The sequence below is a fragment of the Gymnodraco acuticeps genome, unplaced genomic scaffold, assembly GCF_902827175.1.
Source record: "Gymnodraco acuticeps unplaced genomic scaffold, fGymAcu1.1, whole genome shotgun sequence".
NCBI lineage: Eukaryota > Metazoa > Chordata > Actinopteri > Perciformes > Bathydraconidae > Gymnodraco > Gymnodraco acuticeps.
This window is the reverse complement of record NW_022990152.1, coordinates 1,165,974-1,190,722: the sequence shown is the minus strand read 5'-3', so window position 1 is coordinate 1,190,722 and position 24,749 is coordinate 1,165,974. Positions and strand designations below refer to the sequence as shown.

General features: G+C 42.4%; 1 protein-coding gene across 4 annotated transcripts; it reads left to right on the top strand.

Moving 5' to 3' along the window:
* Positions 1–214: 214 nt before the first annotated feature.
* Positions 215–24,364, top strand: LOC117546884 (radixin). 4 transcript variants are annotated; one of them, XM_034217243.1, is made up of 15 exons: positions 215–611; positions 4,030–4,107; positions 15,271–15,354; positions 15,502–15,597; positions 16,093–16,215; positions 16,306–16,457; positions 16,635–16,718; positions 16,905–17,051; positions 19,111–19,207; positions 19,319–19,482; positions 20,280–20,410; positions 20,729–20,889; positions 21,209–21,301; positions 21,385–21,621; positions 23,301–24,364. In XM_034217243.1, exons 2-15 carry the CDS (start codon positions 4,096–4,098, stop codon positions 23,463–23,465), a joined length of 1,746 nt encoding a protein of 581 aa, XP_034073134.1. In that variant the 5' UTR covers positions 215–611; positions 4,030–4,095; the 3' UTR covers positions 23,466–24,364. The 4 variants fall into 4 exon arrangements, with proteins under 4 accessions (XP_034073134.1, XP_034073135.1, XP_034073133.1 ...); XM_034217244.1 differs by lacking the exon at positions 215–611 and adding an exon at positions 1,169–1,297; XM_034217242.1 differs by lacking the exon at positions 215–611 and adding an exon at positions 2,326–2,540.
* Positions 24,365–24,749: the final 385 nt, after the last annotated feature.

The following is a 24,749-nucleotide window of genomic DNA, read 5'->3' as shown; positions in this document are numbered from 1 at the left end:
CCGGGGATGGTCCGCACCAAGGTCAGAGTTTGTCACGTAAACAAGGAAACAGGAAATATACAAAACAAAGGGTCGTTTTAAGGATGAATCATTTCTCCTTTTTCTGTGTGCAGGATCAGTTTGAGTTTGCGCTGACGGCGGTCGCTGAGGAGGTCAACGCCATCCTCAAAGCTCTGCCTCACTGACACCCTCCTCTTCCTCCTCCTCTCCACCATGATGATTCTCACGATGAAGAACGACGCTCTGCTTCTCCGTCTGCCCGCCTGGTGTCAAAAAAGAAACAAAAAAAACATCTTACTTAAAGGATGTGTCTGATTTCTACCACGTACCTAAGAAGCGTCTCTGACCAACAGAGGGGGCGGGGTCATGGAGTCCCATCATCATGTTGTTCACAGTGCATACCAACGTTGGGCTATAAATGAATACATCATTTCTGAGAGCAGTATTTACAGGTGCTCAAAGTCGCTTTACAGAGATAGTAGGCAGGACTCTGAGAGGAACTGGGAGCATGGTTTGGTTTTGTTTGCTGCATGGCTGAAGATCCAGAGAGAGAATGTATATCAACAAAGAAGGACTGATTCTGCAATCACCCCTCTCTTCTACCAGATAAGGTAACATTACCACATTTTATTTCGAAAGAAGCACCTGCAGGATGAGGTGTTTTAGACCTAGATAGATATCATATTCCCTCCCACACATCTGAGGACTCCAGGATTTAGCCTGGTCCAGACTTTGTCCCACTAGCCCCTGAGTACAGAAATTAAATTTTAATCAATGATCCCCAAACAGAGCGGGGAAAACACTTTACATATTACAGCTGTTAGGGGATTAAAATACTAAACTGTCACTGGTTTCTGTATGTGTGTTTTTAAATGAAAATCTATTGAGTTTTGAAGGATGGTCAGACATTAAACCACCTGCTGATATCACTTAAGTAATCCATCAATTCGATTTGACGTTTTTTGTCAAAATTACGTCTGTTTAGAGCTCATAAATGATAAAACTGCCACCTTTTTGTAGTACACAGTAAAATACTTCAGTATGTTTGTTTATTTTTGCACGAACATGTTGTAGCTCACTGGAAAGAATGAATGAACTGAATCAGCGAGCTGCAGGTGTTTCAGTGACTCAGTACTCCTCTCCTTCGTCCTCCTCCTCCACGACGCTGTCGGTGCCCACCTCCTCGTAGTCCTTCTCCAGGGCGGCCATGTCCTCTCTGGCCTCGGAGAACTCCCCCTCCTCCATCCCCTCTCCCACGTACCAGTGCACGAAGGCCCTCTTGCATCACATTTCAGAGGTAATCAACGAGCACTTCCGGTGTACAGGCTCTGCTAATACACACACCTCACATGATTATCTTAATACATTTGCTGTAGCTTAAACTTTGTTTGTCATGGTATTTAATCCATGACAAACTAAGTAGAAGCAGTTAGACTATTTCTGCAGTGGTGTTTGTGTGCAGGTGCAGTTATAATTCATAATGCGCCTATTATCTGTTAACATTACATTAAAATATGCTTACATATTGCCACGCTGCTCTTGTTAGGTGAGGTAATATATGTCAGTGATAAAACGATGTGTGCATGTATTGATTGACCAACAACATGTTGGTGGACATACATAATACATGAAGGTACCCATGATGTGCCAGCGTTGCGCAATTACTCGTGTTGAAGTGATTTGACCTGAGTGTGTGCCAATGGTAAATAATTAAACAAAATATATTATACCAAAGTCATATTCTACTTCTGACACAGTTACATGTGAAGACTTAATAGGGTCACATTTTCCCTTCTTTCTGCAACAATCTTTAAGTGGTGTATCTACTTCCACTGCGAGCCAATGCACAGATGCATTTTGCCAGGGGCTCCAGAGTGAGGAGCCCTACCCCTGAGTGAGTCTCTTAAAAAATGGTCCAGTCTGATATTATTCACTCCCCATACAACTCGTGGCACGATGCATGCCGCATACATGCCTTTCATCCACTCCTCAGCTGCTGACAGCCATATTGAACATCTCCCCGACTAGCTGCGTCAAGTATGCGCAGAACCTGAAAACAAGACCGGAAGTTATGGAGTTTTTGCCTTCAAAGTAAACTAAAACATGAATGTAGGTTAAGAGAAACTCGGTTTGTACAGACAAATAATTATTGCATCTTAGCTTCCAAGGTTTATTTAGTAAATTATGAATTGTATTGTCTTTTAACATTGACATATTGACAGCAATGCAATATGAATAAACTTTGATTTGAAACTTCAAAATAAACAAAAGAATCTTCAGAAATTATTTTCTATGAAGCTTTTATTTTGAAAGAGGAGACCGGATGTTGTGTTAGTTTGTTCCAGCTAGCTCGACACTAGCACCCCAAATCGCCTTATGGTTGTTAAGACTTCAACGGTCTGCGGGAATTTGTTTCTCTAAAACGCAGCAGTAGTAGATACGACCCGCGGACCAGACACGGGATATCATCGTGGATATTGTTGTACCATTTGAAGATACAAGGCTTTCCTGTTCATTTGAAGATATACTTCGTCCCCCCGGTGAGTTGCCTCTCCCTAAAAAGATGAGCCTCAAGTTTGATGCGAATATCCTCGTGTTCGAGCAAATCATATTTTAAACGAGACATTGATTAATGACTACTTTTTAATCGGCTCGTTAACGCACCGTAGCTTGCTTTACGTAGTCACAATTTTACACGTGTTTCTTTTTATTTCTTAGGAAAATGTGGTGAATTAATGATGGCCAAACATTTGTATGGCTTTAAAAACTTCACATGTATGAGCGAGGATAACCGTGTGCACCGTTATCTACTTACACCCACTATCAAGCCTAAACATGACGGCCACATTTTCACTTTATGAGGAGTATTTCTGTCGGCTAACGGAGCGAAACTCGCTAAAAGGGCTTATTTATAACTAATTTAATGCATTTTATTTTGTATCTTCGTGGCATGCCTTTGCATCTAACATAAGTTACAGTTGTTGTCCACCATTTGTGTACATTTGGTCAATTTACAGTGTAACGGAAGCTAACTCGGCGGGTAAATACGCATGCTAATTGCTCACAAGCTACAAGTGGGCATGTCTTCATGTGTAGTACATACACTAGCTAAAGCTTAAATACTCAGGGGGGCTTCCCTACACATTCCTTTGAACATAACCATTGTTTTTATCACACTGTTGTTGTGTAAGGCCTCTAATTATTCTTTACTGAGGGAATTATACTGTGTGTAATAGTAATTATTGGTCTTTCTTTAGTTGTTCATGTTTATGGCTTTATTCTGGTTTCTTTATTAACCTTTGCATCCATTTTTTAATTTGGTTTGGTGAAGGTAATATATTTGTCAACCTTCCTTTTTATATGGTAAAGGACAAATGCTGCATGCAACTTTGAATACCTCAGGAATGCCTTGTGTTGTATTGAAACGTTTTCCCTAATTACAGGATATCAATCAGCTGTGTTGCATTAAAAGACAGCTTGGGGCGAAACTGTCATTCACACTGTTTTTAAGTCCCAGTGATTGAAAGCATCCCTTTGCAAGAATGTGCAAAAGTATCCTGTACAACACTTTGTAAGCTTTGAGATTGTGATGTTATCTGTGACTCAGCACAATACCTTTTTTAGAACATAAACTAGAGCATCCAAATTTAAATGTGACAAGCTCACATAAAAAAAACCTCTTGTATCATATGGCAGTTCAACCTAGGTCATTATCTAACTTGCAGGCTTGTGTTTCAACTAGAGCGAACCTCGACTACGCATGTATACCGTGGGATGCAGGGTGACAAATTGCTGCAAATGTCCAGCAATTATGTGTCAGAAATATAGTTTATTTTGTTGAGATTGAATGCAAAACCATTGCACTGCTTCTGTCCACTTTGAATTAAAATGTCTGCCAAATGTAAGGATTAATCCTGCAATATATTGTATTTTTTTGTACAGAGAAAACAAGAGTGTACAAGGAAATATTGCTGTACATATTGTTTCATCAATGTAGGAAAACATGTCTCTTTTTTGTTTTGCTTTCAGGTCCTGTGATTAAGGAGTTGTTGCCGTCCTTTCAGCTGTCGGGTGTAAGAAGGAGGGGAAGCAAAGATGCCGAAACCGGTAAGATTCTAAAACATGAGTTGGCATAGAATTAAGAGCTGCAGCCCTAAGGGAAAAAGCAACCAAAAAAAACCTTGAGTTGGGCATCTTCCTGCACATTTTAATTGTGTAATGTTAGAACTTAATAGGCCGTAGCCTCAGGATATTTAATATGAATCTGAAACATGAGCGTTGCTTGTTGGTTCCTCTCTCGTCTGCTTGTATGAAGTAAATCTCCAGTTGTCATAAAAGTTTGCATGCGCTGCTGCAGAAAGCTGCCCAAGGCTGCTCCCACTCCCAATACTCCTCTTCCAAGTAAACAACAGCCAGAGTGTGAAATGAACTGCCCGGCCCACGAGCCTCGTAACTACAACACTGCTGCCATTGTTGCTTAAAGGGTGGAGAGAATGCTCGGGATGTGATCAACACCAAAACATAACCAATTTGATGCAGTCCCTTTGCGGCTGTCCCGCTGTTCTCAGGCTGCTTTTTCCTCATAAACACACCTGGGTAGACTAACTCTACAGTAGCAGATTCTCAAAGTCTTGTGTTGTCTAGGGATGCCAGTGATTATTCGAATATTCGTTACAGTCTCCATAATCAAATATTATTTTTAAAAATCGATTTTATTTATATATATTTTTATTATTATTTATGTTTTATTTATTTTTTTCTATAAATATAGACTAATGCTAATAATAGTAATAGTATTAATAATTGTAAATGGCCATTGGTCACACCACCAGTTTGTTTTACTGTAAACTTGGAGGAAGCCTGCGTGCAGAGCAGACTGCTGCTGCATCACTCTACACACCGACCCCGCCCCCCCCTCTCCCTCACACAAAGCTGCAGGTAAAAAGAGTTCCTCCTCGTGGAACTACTTCGAACTTACAAGTCCAAAGGAAGTTAAATGCAAGCTCTGCGAAAAGACGTTGGTCTATCACAGCTCAACCTCAACAATGCGTTTGCATTTGAGTGCGAAGCACGCCAAAGAGGTTACAGAGAAAGACGCAGCACAGCCGGCCATTACCTACTTCACTTTAAGGCCACGTCGTTGTGATGACATGCGTGCAGGGGGGGGTCGGTCGAATAATCGATTATTATTCGCCAGGGTTGCCGAATAATCGATTTTGATCATGGTCAGTTTCTGGCAACCCTAGTGTTGTCTTGGTCTTTTTGTTTCTGAGCAACTGATACTCTTACTGAGTATTTAACCTTCTTTCTAAAGTCTTGAGGAATTTTAAGACCAAACCTAAATTGGTTAGCCACTCCCCCCAATCAGGAAAGATGGCTGACACCTGATTTTGGTTGACTGCTCAGCTACAAGTATGAGTGTCTGAGCAGTCAGTCTCTCTCTCCTCTTGGGTTGCTTAGCTCTACTGGATCTTGATTTGTTTGTCTTTGCTTAATATTAGGGGTGTAACGGTTCACGAACATTTCGGTTCGGTACGTACCTCGGTTTTTAGGTCACGGTTCGGTTTGGAACGTTTTTGGTACAGCAGAAACAATTATCACATAACATATATATATATTTTTTTAATTATTACTAAACTGTGAATAATGTATTCACTCAAATAAATACAAAATATAATAAAATGAACATTAAGGTGCAGCTTTTCGATGAAATGAAATCTGTATTTGAACTGAACTAGTTCCTAAGCAGCTAGTTTGACATTAGGACTTGCTTGTCATTGTATTTTCATGTTTTTTTAAAGAAAGATGAACTTGTCCACATTGCTTGCCGAAAGGGCAGATCTGCTGGCACTAACAATGTCTCCTGCTGTGGAGAACACCCTCTCTAGGGACAGAGGTAGCAGACACAGCCAGGTAGCGCTTTGCTAACATGGCAGCATAAGGATATTTGGCGTTTGTAATAGCTTTGGCTCGGTCTGAACTCTCTGCGAGTGGTGGAGGCTTACATGCTAGTGGGAGTTGGGTTTGCACTTCAGTCTTTTTTCTTTTGGTATCGGTGATATTCACGTTCGGCTGATGCCTTTTCAAATGAGTGCAAGTTTGATGTATTGCCAGCCGTGTAACCAATGTTAGTTGAACAATGCCGACAAACAGCTTTGGTTCGGTCCACCTGTCTTTGTCCGTCATCCTTGTACGTAACTGCGAAACCAAAATGTTCCCAAACCGGAGACTTCAATGATTCTGGAGGATTTTCGAGCTCAACTTTATCTGCGTTCGCCATTTCGAAAGTTCCTCAAATGACTGACTATTTGAATGCATCCCTCTGACCAGCTCTCATAGTATGCCTCTCGTCCAATGAAATGACCTGCTCGCTCTATGACGCCTTGAACCCAATGTGAGCAAATTACTCTGAATGCTGCAACGCAGCACCTGAGATTACTTCAAAGAAGTTGTTCACGTTCTCAATTTTTTACGTTTAACGTTATATTCGTTCGGTACACTTCGGTACACACGTGTATCGAACCGAAGGGCCCGTACCGAATCATTTCGGTACGGGTACCGTTACACCCCTACTTAATATACTGATGCATGTTCACAAACTACACACATTAATTATTAACTGACATCACAATTTACTTAGTTTCTTTAAATAAATGTACTTTAATTGGAAATTAATCATTTGTGGTCTTCTTCTTTTGTCCGTCCTTGAGCCAGGGCGTGACATGTTTTGATTTAGAATGTTTTTAGTTGCTAAAAACGACATCAGTAGCTTTCCTAGGACAACAGGCTTCATGCTTTGCCACATTTCCAGCTAGCTCTTGATGTGGTGTTTGTTTGTGGATGTGTGTTTGAGAAGTTCAGAGAAAGGGACAGCCAGCCAGGCACTGATTTCATCCTCCACTTGCCTTTCTTGTCCCCTTAGTCACCAGGGCACCGTCCCAAAACAGCTCCTCAGAGGGCTGAGTTCAGAGCCACATCTCTGTCACAGACGATAACAAACTGACAGAGAAAGCACAGCTTGTCGCAGGGAGGCACCGACACAGTAAACAGAGGAAGTGAGAGCAGGGTCCAGCAGGCATGACCTTCTCTGGGATTGGAGCCACAGCCAGACATCAAAACTCTAGAAGGGGCCTCTTGTATCTCAGTGTCAGCATTCATCTGTGAGCAAAGAATACAAGCATTTGCGAGGTTGAGCAACAGAAGGGTTTGTTGAGCTAGTAGGAATTGTTTTGCATCAAGAGTCACGTAGTAGAGGTTACTATAAAAACACAAACATATGGTGCTTGCTCGTGTGAGTCTTTAGCAGTGATTATCTTGTCCAGTTTGGAGGTAAAGTTGACACATTTGTACCCCTGCGTGGGTGTTTTCATACCTCTTGAAATCATATCACACCCCTTCTGCTCGCATTATGAAGTGATGGCACCCCACAGGAAGACAGACGGCACCCCACAGGAAGACAGACGGCCCTCGCTGGTTTCCTAGCTTGTGGCTGTTTTTCCATTTGCTGAAGAAGGGGCCCGCTGTGTACATCGGGGGCCCTGCCAATGTCAACATCCTGTCTCTGTGGGAGTACAGGAGCAATGGGAAGAGAGGGGATTATCACCAGACAGCTGAGGGACTGTCCGTGCAGCCAGCAACGAGTCAGACAGTCAGACCATACAAAAAAGAAGGAATAGAATGAAATGGAAAATGAGATCTGAATCTGTTCTAGTGCTCAGGAGATATAGGGATTTTTAGGAGGTACACAAACGGTAAAGGTTATTGGAAGGGAGGAGTTGCAACATCACAAGTGTGTACAAATGTAGGTCTGTGTAAGGAAGACCCTCCTTGAAAAATCCCTGGAAGCTTTTCAGATTCTTTCTACAGCAGATGACTGGAGGAGGAGAAGTAAACGTTGTGTCCTCTTGTGAAAGGACACAGGATGAATGTTTGTGTTTGTAGGTAGCAGTGATTCCTCCTCCTCCTTTTGCTCCCAATCCTCCTCCTTCCTTTCCTGCTCCCTACCAAATGCTGCCTCTCCCTGCAGGGGGGTTAATCAGACGGACAGACAGCTGCTCCGAGCCTCAAAGGCCAGATTAGCAACTCCATTGATTGTAGTGTGTGTGTGTGTGTCTCTTTAGGCAAAGCTCCTCTAAACAGCTTACAGTAACTTAACAGCTGCACATTTAACGAGGGGTCGTCTGAGTGAGAAGTCGTCTTGGCAGTTGTAATGGAGAGGGGGATTTAGGAACATGCTTAAAAGACGCATAGGGGGAACAAATGTGAATTATACAGCAACTAGTTTGAGACTCGTGGCCTTATTTGTCCCATACTTGTCAAGTCTGTTCTTTGTGATCTTGAACACCTTGAGGCCTCTTTAGTGATTCTGCACAAGTTAGAGCCAGTGTTTCCGCCAGACCAGGGCTGAGAGGGCGTCCACCCCGAGAGGGGGGGGTGTGACGTCACATGACTTGAATTTTGAATTCAGCCATCCCTTATAGATACTATCTCTTTACGTATTAGTCAGGGTGTCTTAAAAAGTATTAAAAGTTGATAAATCAATTTAGCGAAAATTAAGGTTATTAAACGGCATTTTCCAAGGTTTTGTAGCTTGTTTTCAATAAGTATATAAATGGTCCAAAGAGGTTGTATAGGTCTACAGTGTGCCTGAATGTAATCATTGCGTAGGTTTGTAGTAGGGCTGCACGATTTTGGGAAAAAATCTAATTGCGATTTTTATGACAATATTGCGATTCGAATTGCGATATTTGTTTTTAAGCGACCCAATGGAAGTTTATTGTAAAATGCGGCCATAACTCCGGCTAGGAAGGTCGTATCAACGTACTCCCGTCTCTAGCACCCCCTCAGCCCGAGCTACGAGTGAAAGAACTAAACTTACATGAAACTTCCGTTGGGTTGCTTTAAAGTCAAGCTTCAGTTTAAGACTCACCCTGTAATAGAAACATGTGATGGAGCATTACTAACCTGACCCAGATGGTTGGTTTCACCAAAGCATCTAGGAAAGCTCCATTGGGAGCCATTTGGAAAGGGCAGGCACTTTCAGAAGCACTTGGCAGGTGATTGGATCAATCTGTCTATCACCTTCTATCATGGGCCACTTCTGATTGATTAACAATGGCTGGTACATGTGGAGCACAGCACTTCTGATTGGTGTGGATGACTGACACACAAGAAGAAAAGAAAAACAAATTGTTAAACAACATCGTTATGGGGAAATGCAAGCTTGCGTCCAAATGATTGGAAGATAAGGAGGAAGGACAATCAATACTGTATATAGTCAATGTGAGGTAAAGTGTGTCGCCAATGTAACCAGTTAGAACTCCAAGTGGCGATGAGGTCTTAAAATGTATGGAAAGGGTCTTAAAAGGTATTTCATCTGACTTCAGGATTCCTGCATACACCCTGTTAGTGATGGGAATTCCGGCTCTTTTTAGTGAGCCGGATCATTTGGCTCGGCTCACTAATGGGGCATTTCCATGACACGGCCTCGCTCGGTATGGCTTCGTTAGGACTGGCTCACTTTATGGCGCATTTCCATTACAGTTTAGGAACTGGGGTAGTAACTATAGTAACGCAGTGTAGGCGGAGCCGTGACGTCATCTTCAATGAGAACCCCAGAAAAACAACATCAGCCGTTAGCTGTTAGCACTCAGAGCTCACAGCTCCTCATATCTGTTCAGAAACTTGACAAAAGTTAAACAAGTACAAACGTTCTGTGTCATGGCGAATACAGTCGCTGGTTTATTTATGTCTGTATAGGCCGTTGTTGTGAGTGTGGACGGTCGGAGAATATACTGCGTTAGCTTAGCCAAGCTCCATTTAGAAAACACGCATTTTAAAAGGTTTTCGCCTGCCGTCTGTCTGCAGACTTGTCAAAGCATTAATTCATGGTTTTTACTAACCGGTATCAGTATGTTGTTACTTCGGCATCATTTTGAAACGTGTATTACAATTAAATCACAGTCAAATATGTTCATCTTGTTGTAGTTGTGCCCCCTTGCCAGCGATTCTCTCTAGTTTAGCATACTCAGCCCGACTCAGCCTGGTTGTTGGCCCGGAAAGAACCTCGATTTTATGGGGCCAGAAAACTGTGAAATAGTACCCGCTAGCCGGTACTACGCTAAGTGGAAACGCAACCAAAAACGGGCCCCGCACGGCTCGGCACCCTTAAAGCGAGCTCCGCGCTGTAGTGGAAATGCGCCATAAGAAGAGCCAGCTCCTAAACGGCTCTTCACGTTACCACAGTTTACCACGGAGCCTCAGTTTCGCCGCTGTGATTCTCCGGCGCTCGCAGTTCACACGCGTGCTCCACTCGCACCCCCCGTCAAGGCTCGCCGGCAGTACACTTTCCGTCACAGGAACACGCTTTGCTGGCGGCGAAAAGAATCCCACCAGACTCCTTTGCCCCTCCAACAGAGGGATGTCCTTGTCCTTTTTCCTTTTGGTCATTTCAAGCGATAAAAACTCTCGATCTTCTCTCGAATTATAAAATTTTTTGGACGCCCTCGGCTCGAGTTCAGGGCGTGACGGCAAGACGCCCCCCTGGCAGAAACGCTGGTTAGAGCAAATTATAGCGTAATGTAGAAAATAGGAAACACTGTGTGAAATAGTCCCAGAGAGGGAGTAAGTGAGACGGATGTTTTCCCTGAGGCTGTGGCTCAGTGGATAATGTGCTAGACTTCAAATCAGGGGGTAGCAAGTTCGAGTCCCACTGCAGTCAGCATGTCGTTGTGTCCCTGGGCAAGACACTTCACCCCAAATTGCTCCTGTGGGGATTGGCCACAGTACTGAATGTACTATACTACTGCACTGACTAAAGTAGAGCCATACAAACATCTACTACATCTAAATTAGCTGCAAACATCTAGTCACTGTGCTCAAAACATTTAAAATAAGTTGCATATTGAAAATTCATAAAAAATATGGAAATTGTGGAGAAATACTCTTTTTTTTGGACGCTGTGCTCTCAGTAGAAAAGCAAACTTCCTCGCTTCTTAGTTTGTTCCCAATACAAAGAGACATTTTGTCATCTTTCCCAGTAGTTGTGTGCTTCCAGTATCACCAGACGGAGGGTGTTTCTCAATGTCGAGTACGCTTGCTTGGTAGCACATGTCTTCCGAGTCACTTGCTTCAGAAGCGAGGCAAGAATACTTTTTGGCATTCGGAAAACGAAGAGTGGAACAGGCGAGCAGGTGTGCGTCATATGAGAGCCTTACATTTCCCGCCACAGATTTGGGGAAATTGGTCGGTGCGCAAAGCATTGTGGGGATTTTAAGACCGGAGTCTACACATGTGCAGCCTCGAAATTTCTCCAAACGAAGTACGCCGGGCTCGGTAGAATTCCAAGTATGCTGGACATTGGAACAGTACTTCGGCGGCACTCGATGTAGTATGCTTGAAATAGTGGCTCTGGAGCAGCTTTACTCGACATTGAGAAACACCCAGAATGTGGTGTAAGGACAGTCTCGCAGACTGCTCAGTTGTCGCAGTGTGTGATTAGCTGTGTCACTGCCTCGGCATGTCGTCCCTCTCCTCCTCCCCCCCCCTTTCTGCAGGAGAGACGGGATTAGCTGACCGTCTGCTCCGTACAGGATTCCTCCTCTCCCTGTCTGTGTTTTGGCAGTGACACACATGCAGCACAAAGGTTGCCTCTTTCACAGCTGATTGCTGATGACACACACACACACACACACTCATGCAGGGGAGAAGGGACATTCAAGGCCGGTCACTCGGAAACGCCAGCTCTGCACAACATTGTCTACGACTACTCCTCTCAGAAAGTCAATGAGGCGCATAGTATTGAAAGCAACTTGGTTGTTACACACCAGTCAGTCAACCATGAACTTGCAATAATGGATTTACATGTTACTCTAGTAGTTCGGTTAATTTCTTGTACTTTGATGGAATTTGTTCCCTAAAATGTACACTAAAGAGCAAAGCCCCTAAAATGCCATATTCCCATTCAGATCTCAAATCCTTCTGGATGCAAATCTGATAGAAATGCATTAATTACAGCCCTGTGAAGAGTTGTTAAATGCTGTTATCGCTCCATGAGGTGATCGCTGTAACTCTTGTCCGTACATACCATGGCAATACTTTAAGCCTGTGCTTTTCTTGTAGCAGCTGTAACTATCAGTGACTCATCAGAGGTTAAAGAGAAACACAGTCTGTTTACTCCCTGCCATAGAGACACCCGCATGTAGTAAACAATATCTCAAGGGAAGACCCATTTTTCCAATCAGTGTGAAAAGAGAAGGGCGGAGGTGTCAACACTTACTAACCCGGCTTGCTGCTTTTCCAAGTAATAGTGCCTCTTGGTTGAAAGACTCGTATTAAGTATTATTCAGGTCATGTATGAAACTGGCAGCAGTGATCTTGTTATTTTATTAATTGTGTAGAATATTCCTTCACATGTACCGGTTATACACCTGTTGACTTTTTATCATGAATAATGATCCACAATCTGTGTTGATTTTTAGTGAAACTAACTATAGAGCTGATAGCAGTAGCTCATGTTCTATCATGTAACCGTATCCTCGGCAACCTTATTGAAATGATGGTGACAGGGCTGTGTTGTAATAAGCAGCTTATGTTATTGGGTGTCATTGGTGTAGAGTGCCTTTTCCTCCATAAAGCACCTCATAATCACGCACAAAAACAACATTTATACTCCAATCTCAGAGTGGGACTTGATTTAATTATGAAGGTTATCAAACACTTGACAGTATTTAGAACTGTTCACATTGAAAAGCCATCATGTTTGTTTTTTATCACATAGATTCGGCATTTATCTTGATGTGGGCTAAAACTCCTTAGTGGAATCTTAAGCTAAAATAACAGCACTTCATTAATACAAAATGTAACCCGACTGAAGGCAGAATACAATTATTCAGTCGGTTAAATCTCTTTTCCCGGGCAGCTGCCTATGAGTGCGTGGGATACCGTTTTAAAACAATGTTGTAAAATGTACGTTACAGTAATAGTTTAAGGCCAAACTCATGTTCATGTGAGATGTATATAGTGTAGAGAAAGTGCTACAACTTTTTCATGGGTAATTAATGAGTGGGAGACAGAGCTCAGACCACAATGTATCTGCCTCTATGTGGCGCGGGGGAGTCCAGCTATGTGCGGTATAGACACAAGTTACATGGATTATTCATCGCAGGGATATTGAGAGAAACGGAGAAGGATGACGGCGGGAGAGAAAGTAAAGAAATACTTAGAGGAGAGGGAGGGAATAAAAAGCTTCCTGAGGTTTTGTGTATATTTAAAGGAAAGATTATTATCCTCAGTTGCTTACTTTCCCTTTATTTCTGTATGGTTGGCTCATCTACAGAAACCTCACTGTAACTCAATCTGAAAGTGAGCGCACCCTAGATCATCTCTCTTGCTTCCTGTTGCAATCTGCCTGCTTTTTCTCTGCTAACTAGCACTCTCATTTCTGCCACTTGCAGTTCCCTCTGTCCATCTTATTGAGTTACTTACAGCTCAGTGTGTGTGTGTACGTGTGGGAGGAAGGATGTGAGATGCCTCGAGATCAGCCTCGCTCTGTTCTGTGCCATCAGCTGCTGCTGGCCTACTGCCGCCGCTGTTCAGCCAATGACTGAGTTGTATCCCCTGCTCCACCCCAACAGAGTAGTGGGCTGCCATCAAAGGTGGGGCTTACTTCCTCTGGCAGTGTAGGGTGGAAAGTGATGCCATTTGACAGTCCCTTTGCTGAATCTGTCTTTATATCGAAGGAAGACACATTTACTGAGCACAAAACGCAAACTGTTCACTACCAGTCATCTGATTGATGATGGAGATTAGTGGATGCTTAGTCGAGATTATAAAAAAAAGCACTAATAGTAATGAGCTCAAAGCTGAGGTGGGAATTATAATATTTTAGTATGGCAGTGATTATCCCTGGCGTATTCGGCTATTCGATTTACTAGTTTAAGGCGAGACACGGCAGGCAAAAACATCGTTTTTCATGCACTGGTCAATTTTGAGATTTTGTGCTATTTTGATTCCATAACATGTTTTCTTTCAGGCTTTTGGAAGGAAAACGTACAAAATACACATTTAAGTGTTTATTTTACTATAGTTTGTCTATTTGCGTCTGTAGATTTCTCCTAAATTCACCAAAAGTTAGCATTCTAACGTAACATAAAGTACCGCGACCGCTGTGTGCACCATGTCAACAGAGGTATCGCTGGAAAGCTCCGTCTCTCCTGCACAATCTCATCGGATCCAAATATGGTCATTTCCTTTGTATCAGCAACCAATCGTGAAAGCACAAAGGGGTCTTAAACCAAGAAACGAAATCTCATTGGCTGGTGTCAATTTCTGACAACGTGATTCGTTCAGATGCGTCACGTGGTGTGCTAAAACACTTCCTGGTTAGCTTTCCGCTAGAAATTGAAATCTCAAAATGGCAAAAGAACAGTGAAAAAAACGTTCACAGAGAAGACGACAACAATTGTCACTTGCACGAAGCAAGGTTATATAAAACACAAATGACCCCGAACATGAAATACCTTCACGGAGTGCGTCGAGGCGCAAGCTGTCATCCAGAGAACAGGAGGGTTTAGCTAGCGCCTCACTGCAATCTTTAAAGGTCGTTTTCTCAAAATGAGTGAGAAATGCCCACATCAGTAGCACGTACATACACCAAACCTTCCAGTTATATTCCTATCAATATTCTGCAGGTTTCTACAGAAGGGTTTGTTCATATCTATCATAGCCTGAATTATATAACATGTTATACCTATAAAAATGGCGAAAATTGATATTTTAGGGCTGTTGACAGTATTTTCTGATTTATGCAGTGATAAAAAGAGAGATCCAAAATCCCTTCTTTAAAAACTTTTGATTCTAATTTGACTACAAAATGAAACAATCATTTTGAACCTGGCTTTATCCAATGTTCAGATTTGTGTTCCTGAAATGTATTAAAATATGCGCATTTTTTATGAGATGGCTCATTTGCATATTTAAACATGCTATTTCATAACACTTGTAATACAAAAAACATTGTCTTAATGTAAGTAATTAACTGGAGAAATGTATAGCTGATATATTTAAGTGAAAAAAAGTACCCTATTCACCTGTAGTGTCTCGCCTTAAACAAAACGCTGTACGGTTTTTCATCCCCACATTAAACTAAACACTGAAGAAAACTAATGATGACAACGCCAAGACTGCAGTGCTGTATCTCTCTTCAAAATCATTGCCTGTGCTATATCGCAACCAACATGGTAAACAATGTAGTTGTTGTTGGTTTTCCAGATCAATGTCCGTGTGACCACCATGGATGCAGAGCTGGAGTTTGCCATCCAACCAAATACTACAGGGAAACAGCTCTTTGACCAGGTGAGCATGACTGACAAATGTCCACAGGCGGCTGCTTTGTCTTGTCCTGATGGTTAGCCGTGATGTCACCGTAATATCTCTTGTCAACCATTTCCTTTTTATAAAAGTACCTAAGAATTCAGATTGAAATGTGTGTGTTATTGTCAGGTGGTGAAGACGGTGGGACTACGGGAGGTCTGGTTCTTCGGCCTGCAGTATGTGGACAGTAAAGGCTACAGCACTTGGCTCAAACTCAACAAGAAGGTCAGTCTTCCTCCGCTTTCATTTGACATTTGAATTGCTCTTTTAATGTCTTCTTTATCTGTCTGTCTCCCTTTGTCAGGATATTTTATCATCCAGTCGTTGTCTGTTATTTATCTGGGATTTGCCCTGAAGCTCTGTTGTGGTCTGGAGCCTCAGATGTGATCTTTTAACAGGCTTCCTCTCTCACTCATCACCCTACACACCTCTCGCCTTAACACCCATGCTATTGCAGTGTGTTTCCGGGTAGGCCTGACAGAAAATATGTGTGTGAGAGAGAGCAGCAGGTACAGACAGAATTAGTGAAAACGATTCTATAGAAGTGTGGGCAAAAACTGTCGACATACAGCCCCCAAAAAACGCAATATGTTACCAATGTTTTATGTGACGGATAACCAAATTCTGCACTCTAATAAAAGTCACAAGCATCATTTGAGATGATGTAGGGTTCCTGTGGTTAATGGGTGGTTTGACGCTGCTGCTGTTTTTCTCCTGTAGGTGACTCAGCAGGATGTGAAGAAGGAGAACCCTCTGCAGTTTAAGTTCAGAGCCAAGTTCTTCCCTGAGGACGTCTCGGAGGAGCTAATCCAGGAGATCACACAGAGGTTATTCTTCCTGCAGGTACTGAGCCAATCCTTAGTCAGGTTTCCATCAAATTGATTGTTTTAAATGAGTCCATTTTAAGTACTGAACTCCCTCGTGTTCTGCCAGGTGAAGGAGGCTATTCTGAACGATGAGAACTACTGTCCTCCAGAGACTGCCGTGCTTCTGGCGTCGTACTCTGTCCAGGCCAAGTATGGAGACTACAACAAAGATGTCCACAAGGCTGGGTACCTAACCCACGACCGACTGTTGCCTCAGAGGTACTAGCACACACAATATGTAGCATCTTATACGCTTTAGCCAAAGATTTCCATGGAGCAGATTTGTTGAAACCTAGAATTTGTCTCGTTCCCTGTTGGAATTTTCCTCGCAGGAAACAATTGTGTGCTGCTCAACATCCCCTCGGGTGAAGTCATTGTGTTTGTGTTTGTGTTCAGAGTCCTGGAGCAGCACAAGCTTACCAAAGAGCAGTGGGAGGACAGAATACAGACCTGGCATGAAGAACACAGAGGAATGCTCAGGTGTGTCTCTCATCGTTTGGAAAGCTAACTATTTCCTATCTGAATGTGCATGTTTAGGCTTGTTGTTAGGCCAAGGTATTGAATTCGGTGCTTTATAAACCAAAAATCGTTATGGACTAGATTATTTCACTGATGTTAATATGGAAGTGTTCTTGTAAAACATACCCTGTATTTCTTTCTCTCTAGAGAGGACTCTATGATGGAATATCTTAAAATCGCCCAGGACTTGGAGATGTACGGAGTCAACTACTTTGAGATCAAAAACAAAAAGGGCACACAGCTGTGGCTGGGCGTGGATGCCCTTGGCCTCAATATCTACGAACACGAAGACAAGTAAGGGACACACACAGATTTATCTAATTTATTTACAAAATAAATGATGCTTTCTGTTTCAGTCTTATCCTGACCTTTTGCTGTACCCCACCTCCCTTTTTATTGCAAGTGAAACAAAGTTTTATAGGTTTTTTTTTAAGAACTAAAGTCACCTCCTGCAGACTCCTTCTTCGTGTTTGGCCGAACTTTTGGAAACAAGTCAAATCAGGACAATCAATGGCCCTAAATCTGATACTACCCAATTGCCAAAAAATACCACGATGTCAACATGAGATGCATAATGTCCAACAAGAGGAAACAGATATTTTTAGCGTTAATAACTAGGAGAGGAAGACTGTCTCTGTCCATTGTAGGAGAGTCTTTCCTGTCCTTTCTAAATGTCTTGTAGAGGAAAAGACAGATTCGATCACAACTCCTGCCGCATTTCCTCTCACTGCCTTTCCCTTCCTGTTCGTTATCTGAGGTCCTCACAACTGCCATCTTTCTTGTCTTCTCCAGGTTACAAAGAAAGGAAGTAAAGGATAGTTTCTAACTGTCTCTTTAGACAGCAACATCCTCATCACTTCATTTCTCTCTTTTCCTTTCTTTGTTTCGTTTCGATTTGAATTCCTGGCAGGAAACGATAACTTTTATCCACCTACTTCTCTTTCCTGTCACTATTCTTAACCACGTGACTGAGAAAATCTAACTGAAGTTTGAAACGTGAACTGAACGAGTTTTCTGTCTCGTGATTTCCTGTCTGTTCATATCAGGCCCCATCTGTTGGCTGGGTATTAGAATGGATATAATACAACCTATTATCCGTCACCCTGAACTAGGGGTGGGCGATATGACGATATATATTGTCGAGACGATATTAGGTCTCCACGATATGCCTTTTCAGAGATATCATATCTATCGTGATAGTGCACCAGGGTAGGATTTTCACGGCGGCCATGACGTCATTGCCCCTCGGTCTGGCCGTGAAGCCCCGAAAAATAATTGTATGTCCTACGGCTACCATGGCCTGCGTGCCCCTGATACTGTTAACATCTCGAAATTGCTTTAAAAGCGTCAACGTGATTTCTGAACTGCATTATGCTGCGTTCACAACCGAGGCAATGCGAATATTCTCACCCTAACCTCTGGAGTTTCACCGTGGCTGTCGGCTGTGTTTACTCCTGTCACTCAAACAGGACGCGCTGGAGAGGGGGCGGGGCTTATATCCATGTAAATACTGTGGTGGAAACTACGACCAAATTAACCTATTTTACCGTGATTTAATTGTAATACACGTTTAAAAATGATGCCGAAGTAACTACATACTGATAACGGTTAGTAAAAACCAAGCTGTCAGGATTCAGACAGTATTGCACTTCATTTATTGTCTTGATTGATTCTGTTGGCTTGTATTTTATTTTATCATTAAGGTATTTATATTGTGTTTTTTTAAACAGATGTTCAGTTATGTTAAAGTCTTTGATTGCACTTCAAGTCTAAAGTTTACATTTTAATTGTTTGGCACTGACTTTTCCTCATTGAGGTTTTACTTAGTTATGTTGTACTCTCCTTTTCATGTGTATTGATGTTACATCACTGCTAGTGCTGCCTAAAGCAGAAAGTGCATTTTTATACTGAGAAACTGTGCCTTGAATATTTGTATTTTATTTAGCAAGAGAGTGCACTTTACTTGGTGAAGAAACCAGTGTTAACGTTAGTTGTGTAGTTGTTGTGTTGTGTAGGCCTACCTACTTGAACACTGAGGAAGCCATATCAACATTCCTGTTGAATTGTTCATTCAGGGATTCACTGCAAAATCAAAACCAGCTTGAAATGGTATTCTGGTCTGTGACTTCTTTTTATTTTAGTTTGTGTTACCTTGTAGGTGGTTGTATTGTTAAGTAACTTGACAAATAACCATAATAACCGACATGAAAAAATATCGTGATCAATATCGTCTATCGTGATACTGCTTGAAAAATATCGTGATATTATATTTTTCAATATCGCCCACCCCTACCCTGAACTGTATATCATTAGTTGAGATGTTAATGTGTACATTTGGACATTTATTTTTCAGGTTGACACCAAAGATCGGCTTCCCTTGGAGTGAAATTCGAAACATCTCTTTCAATGACAAGAAGTTTGTCATCAAACCCATTGACAAGAAAGCTCCTGTGAGTGTCGTCCATTAAAAGTGTAACAATTGGACCTCCAGGGATAAAAAAAAAAGTCCTGCCTCCCATTAAAGGATATATTTTCTTTCCGCTCTTTCTTAAAACATGCAGGACTTTGTGTTTTATGCCCCGCGACTGCGCATCAACAAGCGCATCTTGGCGTTGTGTATGGGTAACCACGAGCTATACATGAGGAGGAGGAAGCCCGACACCATCGAGGTGCAGCAGATGAAGGCTCAGGCCCGGGAGGAGAAGCACCACAAACAGATGGAGAGGTACTGCTCTGGAATACTGTGTATACAACAGGATAATTACTATTAGATCTGGCCCTCCGGTATATTGCACGCACACCTTCACTCCATCCTGAGGGTCTCCTCAGCTCAGAGCCTGAGCCCAAACATTGATGACCTTGCACCCAAGATGAGATGCCAAGTATCTGAACTAGCAGCACACTGAGTTTAATGGATGTTTCCTTCTGCACTTTCTCTCACGACAACAGGGCATGTTTGGGTTTTCTTTGAGGGGAATAGTTTTTTTAAAGCTGTTGTTGGCCTGTGGGGAAATGTACTTGGGGAAAAGCTGCAGATAGAGCCATAAGAAATGAATGCAACTGATTATTTAATGTTGTTTTCATAGGCAATCATTTAAGCTTTGTTAGTTCCAGGTTTGAGCAATGAGTTAATTTCAATAAGTTTCGCAGTCCGGCCCTCGACTTGTACCGATGTTTTTATTTTGGCCCACTGTGTATTTGAGTTTGACCCCCTGATATAATTCTGGAAAAGAAATGTAAAATAGTGTTTTTTGCAGACCATAATACATTTTTATAGATGTTTTTATGTATTGAAGTTTGCTGTTTTTAGGCATACTCAAATAAGTTTGAAATAATAAGTGCACTGGGCTTTCTTGCCTCTATCACGTTCATCATCTGCACCAGAAGAGCTCTCATTCAGGGCGGGAGAAGTGCTGTGTTTCTCTGTATTTTATTCTGTTATTGTACAAATATATTGGTTTTCTCCCCTTTTTTTTTTATATACTCATCAAATCTGAAACATGTGATTGCCAAACTTCTCAGGGCCCAGCTGGAGAATGAGAAGAAGAAGCGAGAGTACGCAGAGAAAGAGAAGGAGAGGATAGAGCATGAGAAAGAGGAGCTGATGGACAGGCTGAGGCAGATTGAAGAGCAGACGATGAGAGCTCAGAAAGGTAACGTTTTCTTTTGTATCCATCCGTCCTCTTTGCTGCTACCTTACTTTCCCCTCCTTATGTCTTCCAAACTAGAGAGCCTATCAAGTCCACCCTCCAAGAGAATTCACTTTCATTTCTCTGGTTATTTTTAACCTTGATCACCGCTACATTTAAATAATAAAAAAAGCATCAAACCTTTTTTGTAAATGCCCCCTCACTTCAGATTTATGTACCCGACTCAACAGAACCGCACTCAACCTGTAACCTTTGAATTTGAATTGTAGGAGATTAAAGTTAACTAGAAAAGATGTGACGTGTTTTTTTTTCCTTTCACAGAGCTCCAGGAGCAGACTCGCCGCGCCATGGAGCTGGAGCAGGAGAGAAAAAGGGCGAGGGAGGAGGCCGAGAGGCTGGAGAGAGACAGACATGCAGCGGAGGAGGCCAAAGCAGAGCTGGCCAGGCAGGCTGCAGACCAGCAGAAGACCCAGGAACAACTGGTGTGTGTTGGTTTTATTTAGTCACCCTGGCTTATGTGGACATCGTTACATTTCTGCTTGCACAATTTGAATCGGGACAGTTCACATTGATGAACACTTTAAAACAAAATAATGCTTACAAGTGTAAATGAGCCGGATTTTAGCTTTGAGCTAATTTCCATCCGTAGTCCCGTCACATACAACATTTAAGAAGAGCATGAGCAGCATACAAGCATTAACCACATGGCAGTACAATGTAGCAGCTACGACATATATAGTCGTTGAAGTGTTTAAATGTACAGTTTCTCTAACATTGAGGGCCTTTTTTGATTTATCCCAGGCTGCTGAACTGGCTGAATTCACAGCCAAGATCGCTCTCCTGGAAGAAGCCAAGAAGAAGAAGGATGAAGAGGCCGTAGAGTGGCAGCACAAGGTACAAGACTGCTACAAACATTAGCTTCCTTAAATGTCCCCAGACATTCAACCATGTCTTTCTTTCTGTGTCTTCCCCCTCAGGCTCTGTCCGCCCAGGAGGACCTGGACAAAACCAAGGAGGAGCTGAAGACAGCGATGACTGTAGTGCCGGCTCCTCTGGACAACAACGACGAGAGCGACCAGGACGAGCACGATGAGATCAACGAGGAAGCCAGTGCCGACTTATTCATGGAGGGCGTCAGCCAGCTCGACCTCCGCAGTGAAGAGGCTCGCGTCACCGAAGCCCAGAAGAACGAGAGGGTCAAGAAACAGCTGCAGGTGAGAAGGGGTGTAAATCCTTTAGGGGGCGCAATCATTGCTTTTCAAAGGCTGCACACTTTTGTCATATTGCAAAATCCCTTGAAAAATATAATATTCTAGATGCTACTTTTCCAAAGATTCCACTCTCAAATTAAATCCGTAAAAATCACAAATACAATCTAGGAAATGTCATCCCCAACATTTAATTAAACTCTGTATAACTTCAAACTCGAGTGAAATTCTTCCGGTTCATTTAGCCAAAAGACGGCACACATAACAACCAGATGATATTATTTTCTAACAGCAGTTTTGTTGCAAGGAAGAGACACCAGCCAAGCGATGGCAGATCAGGGTAAGACGAGGCATCCTTCTCTGTCCATCCTTTAAACTCCTGCTTTAACAGGAGTCAGCGTGCTGGCTTAGACTGTAGCCTGGCTTCAAAGAAGATCTACTGCTATCAATCAAGAACATCTTCTCAAACCTTTCTGAACTTTAAGTAACAGTCCCTGTAGATCTGAGCTAGGCTACAGCATAACCCAGGACTTGTACTGAAGCTATGGCAAGAAGAATTCAAACTCAAATATTTGACATGTGTGACCCGCTCTATCGAAATCAGTCGGAAGTCGCAACGGCTCATTTCAAAATAAACGTAGATTTGCGTAAAAAACTATTTTTTCGGGGTTTGGTGTTTTGTTTGATTTTAAATAAACAAAGTCTTGGCTTTCAGAATATGAAACTTTTATTTCCTAAATCACACGATAAATAAATGTTTGAAGCTCCCTCGCACCCTGCTGTTCCGCAGCGCCCCCCCCCCCCTCCGGCTGACATTATGAATGTAAGGCGTGTAGTCGTCATAGATAACACGGCAGGGTCCGTTACAGTTTGTTTTCATCTGATTTCAAATAAACAAAGTCTTGGCTTTCAGAATATTAAACTTGTTTCAGCAAATTCAGATGATAAATACAGCTTTGAAGCTTCGGCATAATTACAAGCGGAGAACGGAGTAACTTAACGTCACAGCAGGCAAAACAACAGCCGCTGTTTTCCCCGGGAAACAAACACAATACACACACACGTATACACACACACACACACTCGCGAGCTTCCCCCAGACCAGTAATCCAAACGAAAATATCTTCCCTCCGTAGTATTTTGATCATTTGCTAATAACCAATCAGATCGATGGATTCCAGAGAAGAGGAAACTTTAAAGGCCTTTTTCTCAAAATGATGACTCGGTGACAGTCATTATATAATGTGACATATTTTGCTTAATATTTGGAGTACAACAACAATCCTGATATCATTAGAAAGCTAGGAATCTCCTCTTTCCAACGGTGTATACGACTCAAAATGTGTCTTCGGGGTAACGCGACTGATTTCGATGGAGCCGGTCACATATTTGTCTTAAAACGACCTCTTCTTCAGGGTTTTAAATGTTAAAGTAACTGCTGCACCTCATTCGAAGGATTTATTTATTCCTGTTAAACCCGTTTTGCCACACAACCTGAGGCTGTAAATAAGTGGCTTTGCGTCAATCAGATGTTTTTTACTTTTTAATTATTTAGGCGTATTTTGCTCTTCTGCACCCGTTTCTTCGCTTTTCTCTTCTGCAACCTCCATGTCTCTTTGGTTTTTCTATTCTTTTGTTTCCTCATCCTCACTGCGCTGTCATCCTCCCCCCTCTTTTACCTCCAGACATTAAGCACAGAGCTGGCCGATGCCAGAGATGAAACCAAGAAGACGCAGAACGACGTGCTTCACGCCGAGAACGTGAAAGCAGGCCGAGACAAATACAAAACGCTGCGGCAGATCCGGTCGGGCAACACGAAGCAGCGCATCGATGAGTTTGAGTCCATGTGAGCACCTCTGTCCCCTCAAGGGTTCGTGCTCCCAAACTTTCCCCTTAGCAGCTACCCAGTTTTCATGGACAACAGATGCTGCCGTCCCACCAAGTCCACCTCAACACCCAATCTTGAGAAATCATCTTGTCAAACTTTGCCAAAGTCCTGCCGCACACCTCCTCTCTGAATGTTCCGGATATCTCTTGCACGGAGCTGCCTACATGCCGCTCTGAACGGACAAATCTCGCTGACTGCAGATATCTGTAGTCCTTAAACACAGGAGACAAGAGAAACTGTAAAACCAAAATGGAAGCAATTGGGTTTTATTTTGAGCAAACATGGCCATAGAAAGCTGCTTTTGTTTTGACTCTTATGCAAAGGTTTCGTATGATTTCATGTCTTCAGTTTAATATTCCTCTTGTTTTTAAGTTGTTTTCCTCCGCTTTAGTTTGGCTCGTTGTATTGATGATGCCCTCCTTTTTTTAGTTGCATTCAGCTACAAGCTTTGAATAAATAAAAAACGAGGTCAATATTTTCATTCAGCGTCCAAAGCACTTCTTAGGTTACATCATTTTAAAAACATATCACAAGCTAGCCGTGCTAATTCTCTTAGCATCTGTGAGTCGTTAGAGAGCTGAGCCAAGGTCGTTTGAATCAAACTCAATGTTACATTTATATGTTTATACGAAAGATCACACTGCAGTATTTTAATCGTTTTTTTTTCAGGCTAAAGAGCAGTAAGTTATTGACCCTCGTGGAGAAAAGGAGACGGGTTTCATTGAAAAAATGTAGCAAAGGTAACGAAGGGAAAGTGTTTTTCACACGCAGAGGTGATAGGATAACATGTAATGAGCCTGTTTCGCCTTCGAGCTTTATGATGAAGATAAGCTAATAGTTGTACAAACCTTCCAGTTGCGTCTGAGTGTTTTATTCCCAGTCACCATAGATGGTTTTCTCTGCCCACCAGCTCACAAAGAAACCCAGAGTGTCAGACGGACAGACGGAGGATGCTGTCCGTCCGTCCGTCTCTTTGAGTATCTGTTTGTCAAAGTGTTCACAAGCTGAGACCTGGCTCCTTTCTGGCTGGGGAGCTTATGAAAACATCTGTTCTTCACCCAGGACACATCTCTACCTCAGAGAGCAGTGGTGACTGACAGTCAAACACTCAATGCCTTAACAAAAACTAAAAGTATGGTCATGATTTCACTTGGTTTCTGAGTGGTGCTCCTGTGAAGGCTTGCTTTGCGTCTATGAAACTTCCTAGCTGAGTTCTAGGTCAGAAAGTGTTATTTCTTAATCTAGT